The sequence below is a fragment of the Monomorium pharaonis genome, chromosome 3 (assembly GCF_013373865.1).
Source record: "Monomorium pharaonis isolate MP-MQ-018 chromosome 3, ASM1337386v2, whole genome shotgun sequence".
NCBI classification, from domain to species: domain Eukaryota; kingdom Metazoa; phylum Arthropoda; class Insecta; order Hymenoptera; family Formicidae; genus Monomorium; species Monomorium pharaonis.
In genome coordinates, this window is record NC_050469.1 from 10666934 (window position 1) to 10686104 (window position 19171).

The 19171-nt window shown below is 36.4% G+C and overlaps 2 protein-coding genes across 7 annotated transcripts in view; one reads left to right on the top strand and one right to left on the bottom strand.

Annotated features, from left to right (window-relative positions):
• Positions 1 to 40: 40 nt before the first annotated feature.
• The window catches only part of LOC105832243, a 44014-nt gene continuing 24883 nt past the window's right edge, over positions 41 to 19171 (bottom strand). For 5 of the 6 annotated variants that reach the window (XM_012673025.3, XM_012673027.3, XM_012673024.3 and 2 more), the window contains 6 exons: positions 17112 to 17316; positions 15680 to 15931; positions 12008 to 12231; positions 10772 to 10863; positions 4453 to 4645; positions 41 to 389 (listed from right to left, as the gene is read on the bottom strand). In XM_012673025.3, coding sequence (XP_012528479.1) covers positions 64 to 389; positions 4453 to 4645; positions 10772 to 10863; positions 12008 to 12231; positions 15680 to 15931; positions 17112 to 17316 — 1292 coding nt within the window. In that variant the 3' untranslated portion in view covers positions 41 to 63. The remainder of the gene's footprint in view (positions 390 to 4452; positions 4646 to 10771; positions 10864 to 12007; positions 12232 to 15679; positions 15932 to 17111; positions 17317 to 19171) is intronic. The other variant, XM_012673026.3, reaches the window with a different exon arrangement.
• LOC105832245 (5'-3' exonuclease PLD3) overlaps positions 1488 to 19171 on the top strand; it is an 82156-nt gene continuing 64472 nt past the window's right edge. Inside the window, exons 1-2 of the mRNA XM_012673029.3 lie at positions 1488 to 3651; positions 3782 to 3830. The gene's annotated coding sequence lies outside the window, so the exon portion shown is untranslated. The remainder of the gene's footprint in view (positions 3652 to 3781; positions 3831 to 19171) is intronic.

A 19171-nucleotide genomic window follows, 5' to 3' on the forward strand; every position in this document is an offset into this window, starting at 1 on the left:
CCGAATCCAGACGATCGGTTTCGACGTCGGTTTCTTTCCCTTTTTCTTTTTTTTTTAATTTTTTTATAGAACGTGCAGATTCTCACAGCTCTTCGACTTGCTGTCGCGCGCCCAGACCTTGTCGAGTAAATTGCGCACCTTCAGGCTGGTGCTGGTCCTACTACCGCGATACTTCTTAGGCGAGTTGTTCTCCGAGCACGAGCCCAGCGGCGACTTGCTGCGGTTCTTCCGCGACCTCTTCCGGAACATCTCCCTGGTCCTCTCGGGATTCTCCAGCTTCAGGCGAATCTGCGTGAGCAGGCCGACCAGCAGCTCGTCGACGTTGTGATTAATTCCGACGGACGTCTCGATGAATTTGCAATCGTAAGACGTCGCCATGGATTTGCCCTCTGTAAAATGATGAAATCGATTAAACCGGAGATGGCACCGCGCGCCCCGAAAAATCTTTCGTGAGTGGGCACGCGAGACATGTCGCGTATGTCACTTGGAAAATGCAGAATAAAATATATATGATAAATAATCAATTTCGAATTATGTTAATTTCATTGCATAAAACCGTTCAGAGTCATCTAATTATTTTCGCGATTTTCGGATAAATATGAAACAAATGACTTAAATGTCAATTCTCTCTCAATGATAAATAAAAAATAGCAAATTTTATAAAATTATTTTCAACAATACAGAACACTTAATTTCTTTTTGTATTATTGTGCTTTCCGGGAGTTTTTTTTCTAACGTAATCAAAGTGAATTTGAATTAATTTAGAAGAATATTCAAGACCTGACAGGGAATTTACGGTGCCGCTTAACCGAAATTTGTTTAAAGAAACGCAAATGCCATGCGCGAGAATTATTTAACTTGTGTAAGCCTATTAAAGAATTTTTTCTTCTTGACACAATTGCGCTTCATGGAGATAATAACGCGTCGCTGTTTGTTCGCGAGTCTCGCTGTACGGATGACAATACCTCGGCGCTTCTGTGTACGCTGTATCGAACAACCGTACGCCAGCGAGCGGTGAACATTTCGAAGAAGCGTTTGATTGGCGGGCAACCTTGAAGCTCGTTTTGTTGCGTATAACGCGTACTACGACGTATACGCAGAGGGTGTTATCATTTTCGAGGCGAGGCTCGAGAAGAGAGCTGTCGCTTCGTATTTCGTCGCGTTATCATCTTTCAGGATTCGATCGCAACAGAGACACCAAAATTACGATTATTTTCTGAATGATTCTCAAACAGTTATATTCACTGATAGAAAAATATGTAATATTTACCACACTGAGAAAAAAATGTTGTTAATTTGAATAAATTTTCCAGCTAAATTAAATTTTTTCTATTCAAGTATTTATATATTTTAATTAACTATACAAATACTTAAAATTTATGCATTTAAATTAAATACATAAATTCTTAAACTGACAAAATTTTAATTTAGTTGGAAAATTTTACAATATTTTTTTTCAGTGTATAATTGCATAGCACAATAATTATAGTCAGGAATATCATTTTTATAGTAACTATTACAATAATATTAGTAATAATAATCATGTACTTATAGTGATGCCAATTATGAAAAAATTAGTAGTGTAAATTGTACAGCTTTAAAATATAGCATGGTTATCATTACTAACATTATAGTAATAATTACTACAAAAATAATATTCTACACCATAATTATTTTACTATGCAATTATAATTACAGACACAACACGTTCTTCTATCAGTGTATTAGAGATATATAGATAATAAGAGAGGCGCAACCAGTGTTACAATTTTCAATTAGTCTTTTCAGATATATGTAGTGATGGAGGGAAAGAGAAAGATAAAAATTCATCTTATATTAGGCGCATTAGCAAAATCACATAAGTGGGTCAGCAGTGACCCTAATTTTATTTTAAATTTAGTAAATGAACAGATATTCAAATATAAAAAACAAATCAGTTTTTAATAATTAACGTTCATTACTATTACAAGAAGTAAAAACCAAATAAATTAAAGTAAACATAGACTTCTCTTATTATTTATTTAGGACTCTATTACACGTTGCTGATTTATGCAATTAATAAGTAAAATTCTGGCGAAAGGTATTTCGTAAAGCACCATAATTACTCATCAATGATTTCATCTCATGCGGGTTATTCATTTCGAACAGGATTGTAGGCGACAGGGAGAGGAGAATAATTGTTTCGCGATATTCGCGCGAGGCGATTATTTATTTAACACTCGTATACGAATGTATCTCGGTCCTTTGGATTTTTCATCAACTCCAACGTAATTCTCGCGTCGTTTCCGAATTGAGAGAGTGCGCGGAATAATATAGTGAGTTGCCGGACCGAACCGGATTTGAGGAAACAGGGAATACAAGCGATATGTATATATCGACCGTCTATTAACAATTGATTTGAAATGGAAAGAACGTAATAATCGCCGCCTATTCATTTTACAGTGCAATTAAATATTCCACAACGAATTGCCCGGCACAATTTTTACGACTTGTATAAAGTACATTATAGTTATTTACGAGAGACGTCGCTTTGTTGTTGTTCGCAGATGAGCGCAGGTGTGAGAAGACAACGGCACCAGACGCTCTGTGGATTCGCGTTATCTCTCGAGACACGATGAATATCAGATGAAAGCGCTCGCGTTTCACGTACGCAAACAGTTAATTAACTTTCGCACTCATCGTCAACGATATATCAGAAAGGTTTCGACGATGCGGATATCTCGTGTTCGAAATATTATCATTTTCGTCGTAACATTTATTGTTAACGCGTGGCAATTATTTCATTAATTACTCCGTATTCGAAACGTATCTCGCGTGAACTTCGAATTTTTCGCCTATTAAGGATGAGATATCGCGCATAATTTTCCCCCGGGTTGAAAAGCGTGGTGTAATAATCGCTCGAGCGGCGAATAATCTCGTTTTCTCTTCGAATTCGCAAATCGTCGAATTCAAATAAAACGGCCGTGGCACACATTCGCCGTTTATTAATCTGTCTATTTCGCGTGATCTATACTCCCGACCCGGATTACACGTGCAAAACTAAATTGCGGTTATGTATTTCCATTGCGTCTTAATTAGCCGTTAATTCGACGTTGTCAATTGGATCCTGTTGCGCGGTATCGGAATGGCGTTGCCAATATTTGCAAATTTCGATCATTAACGGAAACATCGCGGGGGGGGGGGGGATACAGTGCGGGGCGGCGTCGCGATACGTTTAATTAGCAGGTAACCACTGTCGCAATTAACCGCGCATTTCGTCAGTCATGTAATACAAATTTGGCAATTACACATCGGCGGATTTATTATTAAAATCCTCCGTTGTTCGAGAAGCCCCGTCCGCTTCGTTAATTCGCGGAAATCGTTCGCGGGTCGCGATCGCAACTTCTTTCGATCGCCGTTTTTCCTCCGACGCGGAGCGCCGAAGTGGCAGAGCGCGCGTCGCGTGCAATTAATCTCGAGAGTGTCATGCAAAGTGCCGTACGATCGTTTATCGTACTTTGACTATTAGTGCGCGTACGACCGTAATTAACTGTTTTCGTGTACGAGAGGGTTGTGTGAGTGCGCTACGACGGGACAAGCAGCGGCAAGGAAAATGAGAAAGAAGGAGAAGGCCTGGGAGTAGGCGTCGGGTGCCGGCGGAGCGACCATGAGGTGAGAAAACTCATTGTTTTATTCGTCATTTGTCAAATTTGCCGTTTGCCATTGTTTTGCACCGTCCATATTTCAAAGTATATCGTACATCTTGAGCGACACGGTAATTTTGAACGTTTGTGTTTCACAGTTCAACAACGCGGTTTGTGTCATAACTTCGCTGCCGCCCCATCGTATTGGTGAGTGACAACATTAAATTTTATTTTAATTCAAGTTTATAGTGAAGTCGAGTTTATAGTGAAAATTTTCACAAACGTAGGTAAATGTGTATGCGTATCTGAAAATCAAGAGTCGTAATCCCGGCGCTATTAGAATTTTAAAACCGAATTTGTCTACACAATAACATCGTTATTGTATTCTGAGAAATCCTGTAGACAAATGCGGTATTATGGCGAAAAAATGTATAATTACGAGAAAGACGCTATTAATCTAGTCACGTTTAAAGGAACGGGGCAGGCGTATTCTATGCATCGACGCGCTCTCGCCGTGGGGGTTTAAATGGCTTTTTCCCGCTCCACCACCCTCGGAGAATTTGCATCGGGGCAAACCGAGGTGCTGCGTCAGTACATTTACGTACGTTGCGTTATCTACGGTCGCCCTATATCAGCATTTCGTTGCTAAATGCCACCTCAATGATAGATAGACTCCTCGTTTCTCGGGCACGTTTCTTAAAGCGCACCGATTTCCATTTTTGCGTGCCTCCCGCAGACTATCTCCAATTTGGGATAGAGGTAACTACATAGCGGGGAAGAAAGGGATACGCTGAAGTTATCCGGGCCAGGCCCTGGACAAAAAAATTACCTTCGGTCGATACCATTCGGCTGCGAACGAGGTCGACTTTGTTCCCCACGAGGATGACCGCCCTCGCGGATACGTGATCGCTTCGCCATAAGGATTGGAGAACAGCTTCGGCGACGCGCACCGACGGCCGATCGGTCACAGAGTAGACGACGCAGTACGCGTGCGGCTCGTACGTCGAGATGCAATTTTCCGGCTGTAAGCATTAATCATGACGGAGAGACAGATTAACACTAATGACCACGATCGAGCTTATCTGTCTCCATTTCCGATTTATAAAGCATATTAATTGGCATGTACGGACAAACCGGCATGCACGAAACGATCGTTCCGCATCGTCATCTTCAAATAATTTTCATACAAATCAACTACATGCGCAATTAAAATCACGTTTTAATCACATTACTGTAACAAAAGGCCAATTTAATTATTCTGCTTGTATATAACGAAAGATATTCTTATATTATGTGGATATTACGTGAAACGTGATCTAGTTTTTCAAAATTTCAAACACGATTTTCCAGCTACAGATATTAATTATGACGAATATTAACATTAATAGTCATAATAGAGCCTGACAAGGCCATTTTCAATTTATGATACCTATGCATGAAACAGTCGTTTCATATCAGCAAAGTTCGCGTAATTTTCAGAGAAGTTATTTCATAATAATTATATAATTTTAGTTATATTGCATTTTAATTATTACATATATAAAACAAGTCTGTTTCTTCTGTTTCTTCAGAATTCTAAACATATTCCATCAATCCAGTCTATCTAATGAATTTGAAATAAAAGCTGCATCTGTCGTTATTTCACATTAATTATTTTCCGCCCTACAAATGGCGAAATAAACATTTTTTTCCTTTTAACATAACAAAGCTAAGGTTTTCTCCGGTTAAATGTATTATAAAGAAGCGCGGCTTTTGTGTAGATATTATAAAAGAAAACTTCTGCAGAATAAGGCATTAAAAGTAAGAGAAGTTTGTTATTACGTTTTAGACATAACTTATAATATAAAAGAAATATATATCTACAGATTCCCTGTTGCGTATAATCATGGTGACAGCGTGAAATAAAATCGGATAGAGAAGTTGAAATAAAATTTACTTTGTAGAATAAAATTATAATTAATGATCCTTGAACATTTCATAAGTCTCGTTGTTCTTATCGTTAATATTGATCGAGAGCAGAAAAGAAAAATGTATCTAGTATCGTAATGGATGACATAAATTCGTGAGAGATAACATATGATGTTTCCGATTGAAATCGGTAGACGAAAGAGAGTTAAAGGGAAGAGATAAAAAAGGGGATAACGTTATCCATTATATGGGTATTTGACACTCTGAAGCTTAGCATGTTGAATTTTCGCAACCAAGACGTAAATGATATTAATTCTTCAGTTGTTGTATTTTTTGTTTGTTGTGTTTCTCCCTTCCTCCCTCCCTGTCTCTCTTTCTCTCTCTCTCTCTCTCTCTCTCTCTCTGGGAATATTTTTTTATTACTTTTTATTAAAGAGTTGACAGTTCATTAATTTTTAGTCTCGTAGACAATATTAAAAAATAAAAATTGTCCTGCTTTACATTGAATAAATTTTGATGAATAAACTTTATTTGATTTGTAAGTTATATCATTTTAATTAAACTCGGGACTATTATTACTGCAACGTTTGACGTAAGAATAAAAAATTGTGAAAAATAGGTGCGTTTACGAGAGTATTCCTACTAAAAAGGATTTAACGATAAGAACAATGAGACTTCAAAAATATTTAAGGATCATTAATTATAACTTTATTCCCTTTACAAAGTGCAATAAAATTTCGTTAATCATTATTGTCTGCTCGAGTGACAATAATAAGTTCCTGGAATGTATACGGCAATTGCAGCGTTATTGCAACACTCAGTCACAGAATGTAAGCAATAAATAATAATCTCTGGGCTATCTTTTTCGCCATACTCCGTAACTGGCGTCTGTAGCAAAGTCCAATTGAAACAAAGTTTAGTTCAAAAACGAAAGAAAGATCAGTTTAAAATCACTGTATGGGTCCAAATTATATTTCGTAGTGGAACTTTGGAAAAGACGGAGTATAATATTCAGATTAAGTTGGAGCGATAATCCCAGCTATATCTAAATCTGGCTTAGTGGTTTGCCATAATCTTTCTGACCTAAATATCTATTTAATATAAACAGGCACACACAAATCTGATTCATTCAGGTATTCATTTGGTTACTCTACTCTTTTTATGAATGCAAGCGCGATATTCGCTGAAATGATTATTTGAAACATTCATAAATGTCTTCGAATGATTTATAATGATCGTAAAATACACACGGAGCGGCAATAAAATATTTCAGACGTACCGAACGTAGGTAAATCCAATTGTTACAGTTTTTATTGACAAAAATAAAAGTCCAGTCTGTCCGACTAAAACAGTTAACGTTAATCATGTTAACGTAGCCAGTCGTTAAAGGTTAAGATCGCAGCAAGAGCAGGTTCTATGATTTTGCGAACGATTATACGAAAGAATTACCTTGAACCGTATCAAAGGCGCGCTGCGCCTCGTGATATCGAATATATCTAGGGATCGAACGCTTAACGGTCGAACGCGCGGCATGGCTCGATGCTCGTCAATGACTCGTGGCATGCCTGATTGAACGGAGGCAGGAGAGAACGAAGAACGCTTCGTTACTCCCTCAGGTCCTTTTTCTTATACCTCTCTAAGCTCGCGGGAGCTTATGGTTAGCTCGTCACGCGATAACTCTTACTTGGTCGGTTACACAAGAACCGCAAATCGGACTGTCGTTTCGCATTTAGATGCGAAGACGGGCCACACAGGTCTGGATAACGTTTGCTCTAAATGGGATTTTGTTCTATATGGAAATTTTTTCGTAGCGTGTGCTTGTGTTACTAATGCAAAAGTAATGTTACCGCGATAATTGTGACGTTAGTTTCAAAAGGATATATCGATATCTGATAAATTGAATTTTCATATATGCGCTGTACATGCATTTTAATTTCTTAATATTTCTTAATATTTTACGATTGTTATAAAAATAATGTATTTGAAGATGTAATTATTGCAGGACTATTGAGATTTTTAATTATCTTTTTTCATTATATATTTTTCTTTATTTTCTTCTGAAAAACGTGAGTACGAATATGAACTTGTTAAAAATAAATCATGATTTATTTTAATCTTGTTTGACAAAACTTTTTTTCTCAAAGTGTATGAAATAATTCAATCTGTTAACTGTGTTCTTTAAATTTACTTCTATAAAGGAAGAGAATTGTATTAATAGCATACGGAAAATCAATAATTGCGTGTTCATATCATTCTTCTCGCCGGTTCCTACGCAAGTGATAAGAACTATAATTACACAATTTAAGAAATTTAATTTCTGAGACACAATTAAACATGAAAGATAATTGCTTTCGTGCGCGCGTATTTCATGCATTTACGTATTTAAATTGATTAAATAAAACATGTGGAGACGTTCGACTCTGAAACCGCGACGTAAGGTCAAGCGTTGCCCCATTTGCACTTAACTTTGTTGGTAAACTTTGTTAATGAATTCGCGTAAATGCAAAATAAATAGAGACTGCTCTTTAAACTTCTTCTTCTCTGTCTGTCTCTGTCTGTCTATCTCTATCTTGCTTTTTTTAAATTTGTAGAGGATGTTTCTTTAGCTAAAACTTGATTTCGCCAGGGATCCTTCCGTAGCTTTTTGATTTTCTTTTCTATTTCTCAATTTGTAGCATTAACTCGTGAGTACACTGTGAGATGAAAAAATAAGTTGTATTTATGTAAGACATCTATGATCTATCGTCACTCATTTACGTATTACTCAATCAATCTTCTTTAATGAGAACTTTATTAGATGCTATCATTCTTGCCATTCCATTTTCAACATTAATCACTTTGGCAACTAAATTGCGAGTTAAAATGTCGTTAAGATAAAATCCACTTAAAATTAGTAGTGCAACTCAATTTAAAAAAATGTTTTAACTAGTTCTGCAGTAACTATGACGTATTGCGCACAACAACGCAATATTATTTCGAGGTATTAACAAAGTAACCATATGCATTTAATAGCAGGTTAATAGTTGATATATGTTTAACATCACGTAAATAACGGATGGGTATTATAACCGCAAACCGCTGATAAATTACAGTGTTTATACTGCAGAATATTATTTTATCAATACATACATATATCAATTTTTTAGTAATCTATATTCATTAATGGTACAACTTTATATACACATTTGATTATAACAACAGCGCAATTTCTAGTTTGTAATAAAAGTAATATAGCTGCCTTAAAACTCGTTACTCTGTTCACTTCGCAAGTTTTTTTTTTATCGAGACGAAGTTAAATTTTTCTTAATAAAAATTATAAAAAGTCATTTTCTCTCACAATTTTTTAACTAGTCTACTATGATTAATTATTTTTCATGAATTAATATTTTATTAAAGTTTATTTGAAATTAAATTACAAAACTGGTTTTGTTGTTGTTTCTTTCATGGCTCGAATATTTGGAAAGCCGCTTCCATTTCTAATTGGTTATCTCACAAGAATTATTGATTTCTTGACATTCTTGTCAAGATAAAAGTTATCTCGAATTGATTGAAGGATACTTTGATGAAATGGAGTCGCTAAATCTAGGACACGTCAGATAGGATCGTAGCAACCTGAATTCGAATTGGACCGAAATTGAACTTGCTTTCTTTTATATAAAAATCGCATTGCCTCAGAATTTGAAATATTTTTATGAAATCATGAAAAACAAAATAAATAGAACTTTATTCTTTTTCTTAATAAAAAAAAAATATTGTCTTTCTTTATTTGACAATTCAAGACATGCCATCTCACTGATAACTTTTTTATCTCATCTGCGTGTTAGAGATTGCTATAGCAACAAGTTTATCTGGGTAATAAATACACATTAACTTAGTGGAGCCCGACCTAATGTAATTCCGGGACTATCAACGGAAATCAGAATCGCGGCCTCGCGGTCTAACGTGATTGGAGGTCAGCCTTGACTTTCGGTACCAAGAATAAACGACGGCGCGCGGACCGTCCCCGGGTACGGCCTTCGGTCGTCGGAATTCGGTGAGTTCGAAGCCTCGCGGAGGCCCGACCGCCATTAGCGCGGCGCAGTCGTTCGTTTCGTTAGTACACACGCGAAGATCAGCCGCGGCGGCGGCAGCGGCAAAGCGGTCGACCGCGCGCGATACGCGAACGGCTGCGAACGTACGTTTTAATTAAAGGGTAAATTCGATTGAAATTGTCTGGCGAAGCGTGGCGGCAGCTGTATCTCCCCCACCCCACCCCCTCACCCCGATTCCGCAGTCAACCAACCCCCTTCCGACAGTAGCTTGGCTACTATGTGTACGTGTATCACGGTAGCAGGGTTCCACCACATTTACCAGTGCACGCGGGTATCGTCGCGTCAGCGTCGAGCGCGCGAGCGAGCGAGTGAGCGAGCGTCAGCTCGCCCACCGTGGAAAATGGATTTTAATTTAATTCCCGCGGTACAAAAGCACACACACACATACACACACACATACATACACCGCGTGCCCCTCCCGGACCGTCCTTTCAACCTGTCCGACCCCTCCCCCCCTCCCTCTCCGTGTTAACTCGATTACGTCGTCCCCGTCGTTGTGAGAGCACTCCTCCGCCGCCGGAGGTTCAAGGCGCGGCCCCCATCTGTTTGTTCGACGAAAACGAGCGGAGACTGGCTGGCTGGTGCAGAGATCGAGCTTGCGGCAGAAATGATTAGCTCAGGGGCACGGAAAATTAGCGACATTACCGCGCGCGCATCAGTTGATCGATTGGCTGCGAAAATTCCTCGAGACCTGTTGTGAAACTTGAATCGCCGCGCCGCGCCGTCGTCACGCACACGTCGGCTCTCTCGTCATCTCACTCACACTTTATACCGCTCTTCTCTTGGTGCAAAAAAAATATGGATGCATTTCATATTTCCGTTTCCTTGTATGTCATACGAGATAAAAAATTCACTAAAACTTTTGCCGGGCAAGAAATTCATATTTTAAACTCATATTTTATTTCAATAATTTCACGTGAAACGAAACAGCTGAGATGGATTTTCTGCTCGGTAAACGCTTCAGGAAAATTTATTACTCGATACTGTAATAAATTATCCGATAGCAGCATTTAGTTCTTCTATCTCACAAATGTCGGCATTAGCAAAATTTCGCGAGCTCCTGGTGGTATATACTATAGTACATACTATATGGTACACTATAGTATGCGATAGTCTCTACTTTGACATATGAGCCGCTGCTAAACTTACCGCCATTTCGGCACAGGGGTGATCGATAAAAGTCAATTCCGATTCCTCGCCAGCCAAGAGCACGCTGACGGTCTTTTCGCCGGACTCGTCGTCTGCAACGTGAACGAGAATAGAGCTAGGTTTTTAAATGCCCCGCGGGTATCGTGGACAAGTAAATTATATATCGAACAACTAATTAGTTAACGAATAAAGTTGGAATTGATTTTACGGAGGGAGAGAATGAAGTGTCACTCCAGTGTTCCTTCAATTCATTCTGAATTCAGTTCAAAGTAGGAATATGCAGGTACTTGTAGAGTGCAAATCAGGCCAAATTCAAATTTCCTCATCGGTTTTGGAATGGAGTTTGATAAATCGATAAGATCCGCGAAACTCTCTGACATTACCCGCAACAGTAACTTTAAGAATTGCATAAATTCTATTTTGGGGGAATAGAAACTAGATATTTTGTGTTGCGGCGAAATCTTTTAATAAAACTTTGAATGATTCGAAATAATGGAGTGTCAACATTTGAATCGAATTTGTCTCGGTTCGTGCACACACACACACACAGCGGGAATCCCGAAAACATGGCGTTGCTCTCATTCCGGGCCATTCCACGCCGCTTCGAATCACACGCACGGATTTTTCCGTGACCACTCGGACGAAACAATTACATCACACTCTAAACTCGAATGGAGAAGGCTGTTTGTTTTTTCGTTCCGGTTCGTTCGATTGGCTTTAGGGATTCTTAAGCCCATATCAGATTACACTAGCAAAAACGTTTTGTTCTTATGAATCAAAATGTATCCACCAAAACTATTTAGTATAAAGTATAAAGTTAGTATAAAGTTAAATTAGTATATTTTATTAAAAAACATTACTCATAAAATATAAACAATAATATACATGTAAACAAAAAACCTAATTAATAAATAAAATACTGACTAAATAGAGAGTTTTATTGGGTACATTTTGGTTCATAAGAACAAAACATTTTTCCTATAGGTTGGTTACGGTTCTTCTGTGCTGACGATTGATGGATAAGCAAATAGACGAACTAAGTCACAACCCCATAGGGGTTCGTTGTATCATGATTGGCTGAAATAGAACCATCAACCGGTAACCTGTAGTCTGATGTAGACCTCAGGGGGGTCGCGTGTTGCGTTCGATCGATCGGCGACGTGTCGTAGCGGGATGGGGAATGTACGAAAGGCCGTGGATTTTGCGGTCACAATGGCCGTAACCTGGTCGACTCACCGATCGAAGTGTCATAGGCGTGCAGGTACTCGGAAGTCATAAATTGAGACACCAGCGAGCTCTTGCCAACGGCGGGGGCTCCCAGCATGAGGACGCGATACGGCGCCGGGCCTTGGGACGCGCTGCTCTCCCTCGAACTCGCCAACGAGCCCGCCGCCGAATTTCGCGCCGATCCTGGATACGAGGCAGTCAGGTGTTCCGTGCTGCGTCGAATAGAAGAAAGGCTAGGCGCGTGTTGAGATTAGCACAGGGTTAAAGTTACATCGTCGATTTATATCAAAATCAAATTCGTCATTTCGTAAAAGGGTTTGAGACCCTGAGAAAGTAGAAAAGAAACTATGTTATATTTTTTTATTTTCTAATTTTGAATTTTCGACGATTTGGGGGAGGGGCGGGGAGGGTTGGGCGGATTACTTGGACACAAAATAAGTAGACATTCGATCTTCTGAAACATCATAATTTTTAAACTTATAACACAATATTACAGTCGAGTAAAGAATATCATATATCCTTTTAGAAAATTAAAGATGTATTTTTATTTTTTCACATTATTATTATTATTATTATTATCTATAAATCAATTTATTTATTCTACATATTTTAGTTGTTAAAGAATTTATTTTCATAAAAATATTAATGATATATTAATCAAATAATTTTTTATCTCCTGTGTATTTCCAGAATAAAAGAAACAATTATCTTTCTCAAATAAACTTAGGTAGAATATTTGACTTAGACGTCGTCTACGACAAAAAATATAAGAAGACTAAAGTTGCATTATAATTTCTCAAAAAGAAACAGACATGATGAGAAATCATACTAGAAGCTACTTAATTTTACATGACACAAGTAATCCGGATCAGATAAAAAGAAAAATTGCTTTCTTAAAGTGAATATGTTCTATGATAAATTCTTATATTTTGAGCATCTTTCTGTTCCTCCAAAGAGTACTTCTTTTTATACATACTTTTATTAGTAGTTTATTATCAATATTTTAAATATTTAATTACTATAAAATATAAATTTTATATATAATATTTATATAATTTAGGTTATTTACATAAAAATTAAATAATAATTTTTTTTAATATTGTCCATTTCAATTCTCAAACTTTTGTCTTTTAGTATTATTACTTGTGTTAATTATAAATAATAAAATACAACTATATCTTATACACATGTATGTTGCATTGCCTAATGCAGTATTTAAATAAAGTACTCTCTAAATTTCCTAGAGTGAAACATTATTCTAAAAGAGTGAAAATTGAACATATCTAAGTTCGAGTGATTTGTCATTCTAATTAGAGTGAAAAATCACTCGAACTTAGATATGTTCGATTTTCACTCTTTTAAAATAATGTTTTCACTCTAGGAAATTTAGAGAGTATGCAAATTCTGAAAACATATCACGAAGATATATTATAGTGGAAATCATTGGCTTGTGTTCCTTCATACAACTTCAGAATTTTCAACGTCAAATATTTCGAGCAAGTAAATCAAAATCTCATTAAATTCTATCTGAAATTAACTGAGAAATAGAACTCTATAGGTTAAATCTTGAGGCTTTACTTTCTAAAGTCTTTTAGTCTCTCTGGTAAACATACTCGAAATTACATCTCGCTTAAAATTTTCACGTAGGAATGATCAACTTCGATTTTGTCGCAAAGTACGTTCCTGCAATTCAATATAAACTTTAGAAAATATTGTACGTATTGTACATTGAAAATGTGTTACACGCAATATTCACTCCTCGTTTTATATATCGATGTCAAACTCAACAGTCGCATCTAGAAAGGGAAAAAAAGTATCGTAACGAATTTATTCAATCGCGCGTGAATATTCAACGTTTCGGTCGGTAAAATTTGAATAATAAGATTAACGCTTACACACAATGATACGATTAGTTACTTAATTCATTGATACTATGCATTTCGTTAATTTGCTTATTAATTTGCTATTAAATGTTACTACATACAAATGTTTTACATAATTTTCATTACATGCAAATACTTTTTTAAGAGAAATCAAGACTTTTCTTATATAATCTGCGCATATTAATAATTTATATTAATTTAGTACATGATATATAATTATAGCTGGACAATAAAATTATTTTCACAGTTATAATTTACATAAAGTTATTTTGTAGGTAAATTTAGATAACCTTTTCTACATAACGTAAATTTCGAGCACTTGGATTCTATTTGTTCTACTTTATTCATAAACAATTTTTAATTCTTGAAAATATACATACGACGTTCTTATGGCAAACAAATTACAAAGAAGCAACAAATTATAAAGAAAGTTTTACACACACACACACACACACACACTAATTTTCAGTATTTTAAAATCTTTTATTTTAGAATATTTAAGGAAAATTCACCCTATATATAATATAGAAACACATCCCTGCAAAAGGGATATTACAGTTTCCTTTTATATTCTGTATTAAATATGCTCTGTTGTATATATATTTCCTGAAATACTAGCTTTATACGTAGAAATTAAATATGATATCAGACATTTTTTATTGCAACAAAAGACTATGTAGGAAATGTAAATCATAACCGTTATAATTTATATTAACTTTTTAGTTGAGTTTATTAATTTCTAGTTAATTGTATTTTTTGCTTGATTGACTAAATAAATTGTTTTCTGTCACAAAGATTAACATAGATCTCTAAAGGTGTAGCCTTATGTGATATTGTTTTAATATGTGAATTTTGATTGTATTGAATATCAGTATGTCACATTATACAAAATTGTATAAAGATACTATAAAAAAAAAAGTAATTCAAGCACAAAATGCAAAATTGGAGTATACTTTGCGGAGAATATTTCATGTAGAAAATGCAATATGTTATTTTGATATGCAAAACACGAGTTTTTCAAAAAGCGAAGAATGTGCGAAATATAATATTTTACATCTCCAGAAGTTTCTTTACGCCAACTGCGCTTGAAATATCTTGTCCAGCTTCGGTATATTATATTTGCATGATGTCTGAAGACTACGCTCTAAGGTCCAACGCGCGTGTCTACGTAACTTCAACGCCACACGTAAACTCACGCGTTCGATCTAGAACGACAGTCCAACTCGCAGCTGCGACGAGAAGGCGAACCGGAGATAGAGGCCGGAAATATTCTACGGTACGCTCCTTCCAGAACGGACGAAGTAGTACAATTGCAAATATCACTGCTCGACCGTAGAGTAATAAGTGCAACTGTCGATTGTGTCGATATCGCTATTGCTATCGACACTACGTTAACAAAAATACATTCTTGTCGATTTTGCAGTAAAATTTCTATGCAATACAAAAATAAAAAGATATATCGCGAGAATACTCAATATTTAATAGAAATTGTTTCTTTTTTGTGGCAATAGTAAAAGACTCAGAAATATACAGCCCCTGTTATATTTTATCAGTATTTAATATGAATTTAAGATATAATTGATTAAGTGTTTAAAGTATCGCAATTTCTATATTTTTTTAAATTTAAATAGGAAAGTCAGTGAGATTTGGCGAAACCAACTTCGTCATTCGAACGTTGAAAATTTCTAACATTCAAACGTCTTCTAGAATTGAAACACGTAGTACTCACCCGCTCATATCACAAGAATATTCATCAAATTATATCACTTGCTCCCTTAATAACTATGTTTGAACTCACCTAGAGTTGCTGGATGCTACGCTATTGTTAGAACGTGATCTGCGGCTCTTTAGGGAGTCGCCCCGGTTTACCACCCCCTTGCCCGTGATGCTGAAATGCCGTAATCTGTAGTACTCCTCCTCCACACCGGTATTCGGCATACTCGCCACTCGCGATCTCTGTTGCGGAAGACACAGGTAATTCGGCCGACCGGAGGCGCGACTCCCGGGGGCCTTCACCGACTGCGATCGGCTATGATGAGGGCTTCCGTATCTGCGGGTTATCCGATCGTTACTACCTGATAATATCAACTATGCAGAACAGTATAGAAGGAAAAATTCATACTTGAAAATAAAATTATTAAATTTAAAATTTTTTAAGTCATAAATTTTAATAATACAGTGTAATAATATATAACATCTTTGCGTGTTGTAAAAGGAATGTGCAATTAACATCTTTAAAAGCAATATACTTCTAAATAATATTTTCAAATTTTTGGAAAAAAAACGATTCGAATTAATTTCATTGAATTGTTGTAAAAATATCGATAAACGTAAAGCTTACTATGAATATATAATATGTTATAAAATTATACGAAAAATATATATTTAAATTAAAGATGAAAGACTTTCTGAAAAAAAAAAAAACTTTTCACACATACATATATGTAACATAAAGAAAATTATATGCTATTATTAAAATTTTAAAAATATTGGAGTTGATAATTTTTTTATTAACATTCATTACATTATCAAATTCATTAATAAAATATTAATCTCTTTATAAATTTTAATAAATTTTTCTTATTTTAGATTCAGACCGATATAGATCGTGTCTATATACCTACATAAATTTTTATATCTGCAATGTTTGATGTTTCTTTCGAAGTATGGATTTTTCCTTCTGTGTGATACTCTGTATAAATCCGTAAATATTGAATATTGCTGGCTTAAAACTTCCGACAAAATTTCCGAGCAAACTTCCTTTTATCGAGACCGAAAGTATACTAAATTACTTGAAATACATGACAGAAAAATTATTTCTCACGCTCGTTGCGTTAGTCGCGCAAAGTGGCTTTTTACATAATTTTAAATATCTGAATATCTTGTCGACGTTATGCAGATGTTTTATTAAAAGTGTTGTTAAATAGTGAAATGAGTAAAATGAGTAAGGCAGTGAGACCAAGTGTGATTCCCCATTACAACAAATCGATAATAATGTCGGTCCGATCAAAGAGTCAAAAGACTCTTTTACTATCTTAAAAAAAAAAAAAAAAATTATTTGTATTAAAAATGTATCATATCGTGGAAAAGAGAGAAAGAGAAAACTTTAAAACATAGAGAATATTTTATTCCTCCTAAATCTTTACGATGCTTGTATCAGCAATGTTGATCGTATCGTTTCCTATATCGCGAAACCGCAAGTGCCGCGGCGGCGGTCGATATCTGCTTACCTCATCTCGAAGTCGTGTATCTCCTGCAGGGTGAGGGTGTTGGCAACGTCAAGCAGCTGCCGCATGTTCTCCTCGCGTCGCCTGACGTCGTTGTCCGGGTGCAGCAGAATCGTCGCCGCCGGCGCGCCGTCCAGCGACAAGGACGGCTGTTGCACCACGATTGTCGCCTGGGTTGATCGCTTGCTACTGCCGCCGGCACTTCCGCCTTTCGGATATGAAAAATTTACTGTCCGTTATCCCGTTCTCGAGCTCATTGATCTTGCGGGTCACGAATCGGCGGGAGAAAAAGAGAGAGAGAGAGAGAGAGAGAGAGAGAGAAAGAGAGAGAAAGAGTGAGAAGCGTTGTGTCTCTCATCCCCGCCTCCTCGTCCCCGTGTCTCCTCTCATTCCGCTCTTGCGGAATGCGTTTCTGGAGTCTTTCGGCCACCCTTCTTCGATTTTCCTCCCCGGCGTAATTGCCGAGGAGGGTACGCTTTACGCGAAATGCGTGCCTGACGACGCATCCGCAATCGTCCCAACGGAATCGCCGTCATCCGTAAATCATTCTATGACAATAATACCTTGCGACAACTCGTTCGCTACGAGGGTAGAATCTTAATAGTGCTGACATGGATTATGGGAAAAGTTCGAGTGTATTCACCCGTCGAGTGTACAGACTGGGTTAAGGGTTGTTACCCTGAAAAATTTTCTACTTTTAACTTAGATTAATAGCAAAGGGAATAGCAAGATGTAGTCGCAATAAAATAAAGAAATTCTGTTTGCCATTTTATTTTCTTATCATATCTTTATCATATTTTCTCTCACATATAATTGATATATAGAGTACGCCAAATCGATTGTTGCTTCCATTTATAGAGTGTATATGGAATATTTAAAAATCAATATTATCTCAAAAAGAGAAATGCCAAGAATAGTTTCTCAACGGTTAGCGACTGAAAATGAAATTGAAAATGAAAAGTGAAAGTGAAACTCGTTCCGAAATTAATTTTGATATTTACTTTATCAGCAGAAACATTAATTCCGCTTCACAAGAAAATTTAATATCAAAACTTGATATTGAATTTAGAAATGTCGAATATTATATGTGTTATATTTCCACAGTATATAAAAAAAAACTTATTACTTTTTCTTATTACTTTTTTATTTTTTTTTTAATTTATTTGAATTTTCGGAGTTAAAGTTCATAATTGATTACAACCTTGCGTCTCGTGTGATCAATATAATAGTATTCCAATTTTTATTAGGAAACTTTTCTTCAGAATCGATCAATTCTTTCTCGGAGGTGCAAAGATGGAAAATGTAAAAATTCGTGGATGATAAAAATTTCCATACGTAATAATACCGATAGCTTTTTTTAGATAAAATGTAGGCATTATTATAATTTTGATTAAATGAGATGCATATCTGACCTTTTAAAAAAAAATGGAACGCGAAGAAGTGTATTCGTAATTACAATGAATAGATGTATATTTGCTAATTTACACTTCAATGGAATTTTGTAATTTCTTTTCGAAATAAGATTTAAGATCGATGCTAACAATAATGATCGTCCTAGCAATCCTTTTATATGGATGGTAGTGGTTCTCTCGTAAACTTTTCTCATCCGAGCTTCTTCCGAATGTAGTAATTTCTAACCCAGCCTGTGCAGAGGTCAACGGGTGTCTTTAAAACCCCTCGTTTAAACAAAAGTTCCGCAATCTACGAGCTCGAGTCTCGCGCAATTGCAATTACCGAGATTCCATCCGACACTGTCGACGTGACGGACGGAATAATAACGGGGATTGTGGTTATAGCGAAGACGGCGATCCCACAGGCATCACTGTGTGTACTAGTGAATAGAAACAAACAGGTAAACGACAAAGCGTGATTCAATAGCAGGAGTCGCAAAAGCGGCATTCCTACGTCTTTTCTTTCGCGCTGCTAAACGGCGCGACGTAGCCGAAGCAAGCCGATCGCATTGCAAAGATCGATATCGCGTGTGAATTAAAATTGGCATAATTTCGATGAGTTTCCAGATTTTGAGGCTACAAATGTGCGAAAATGAATCTAGTCCTGCGTAA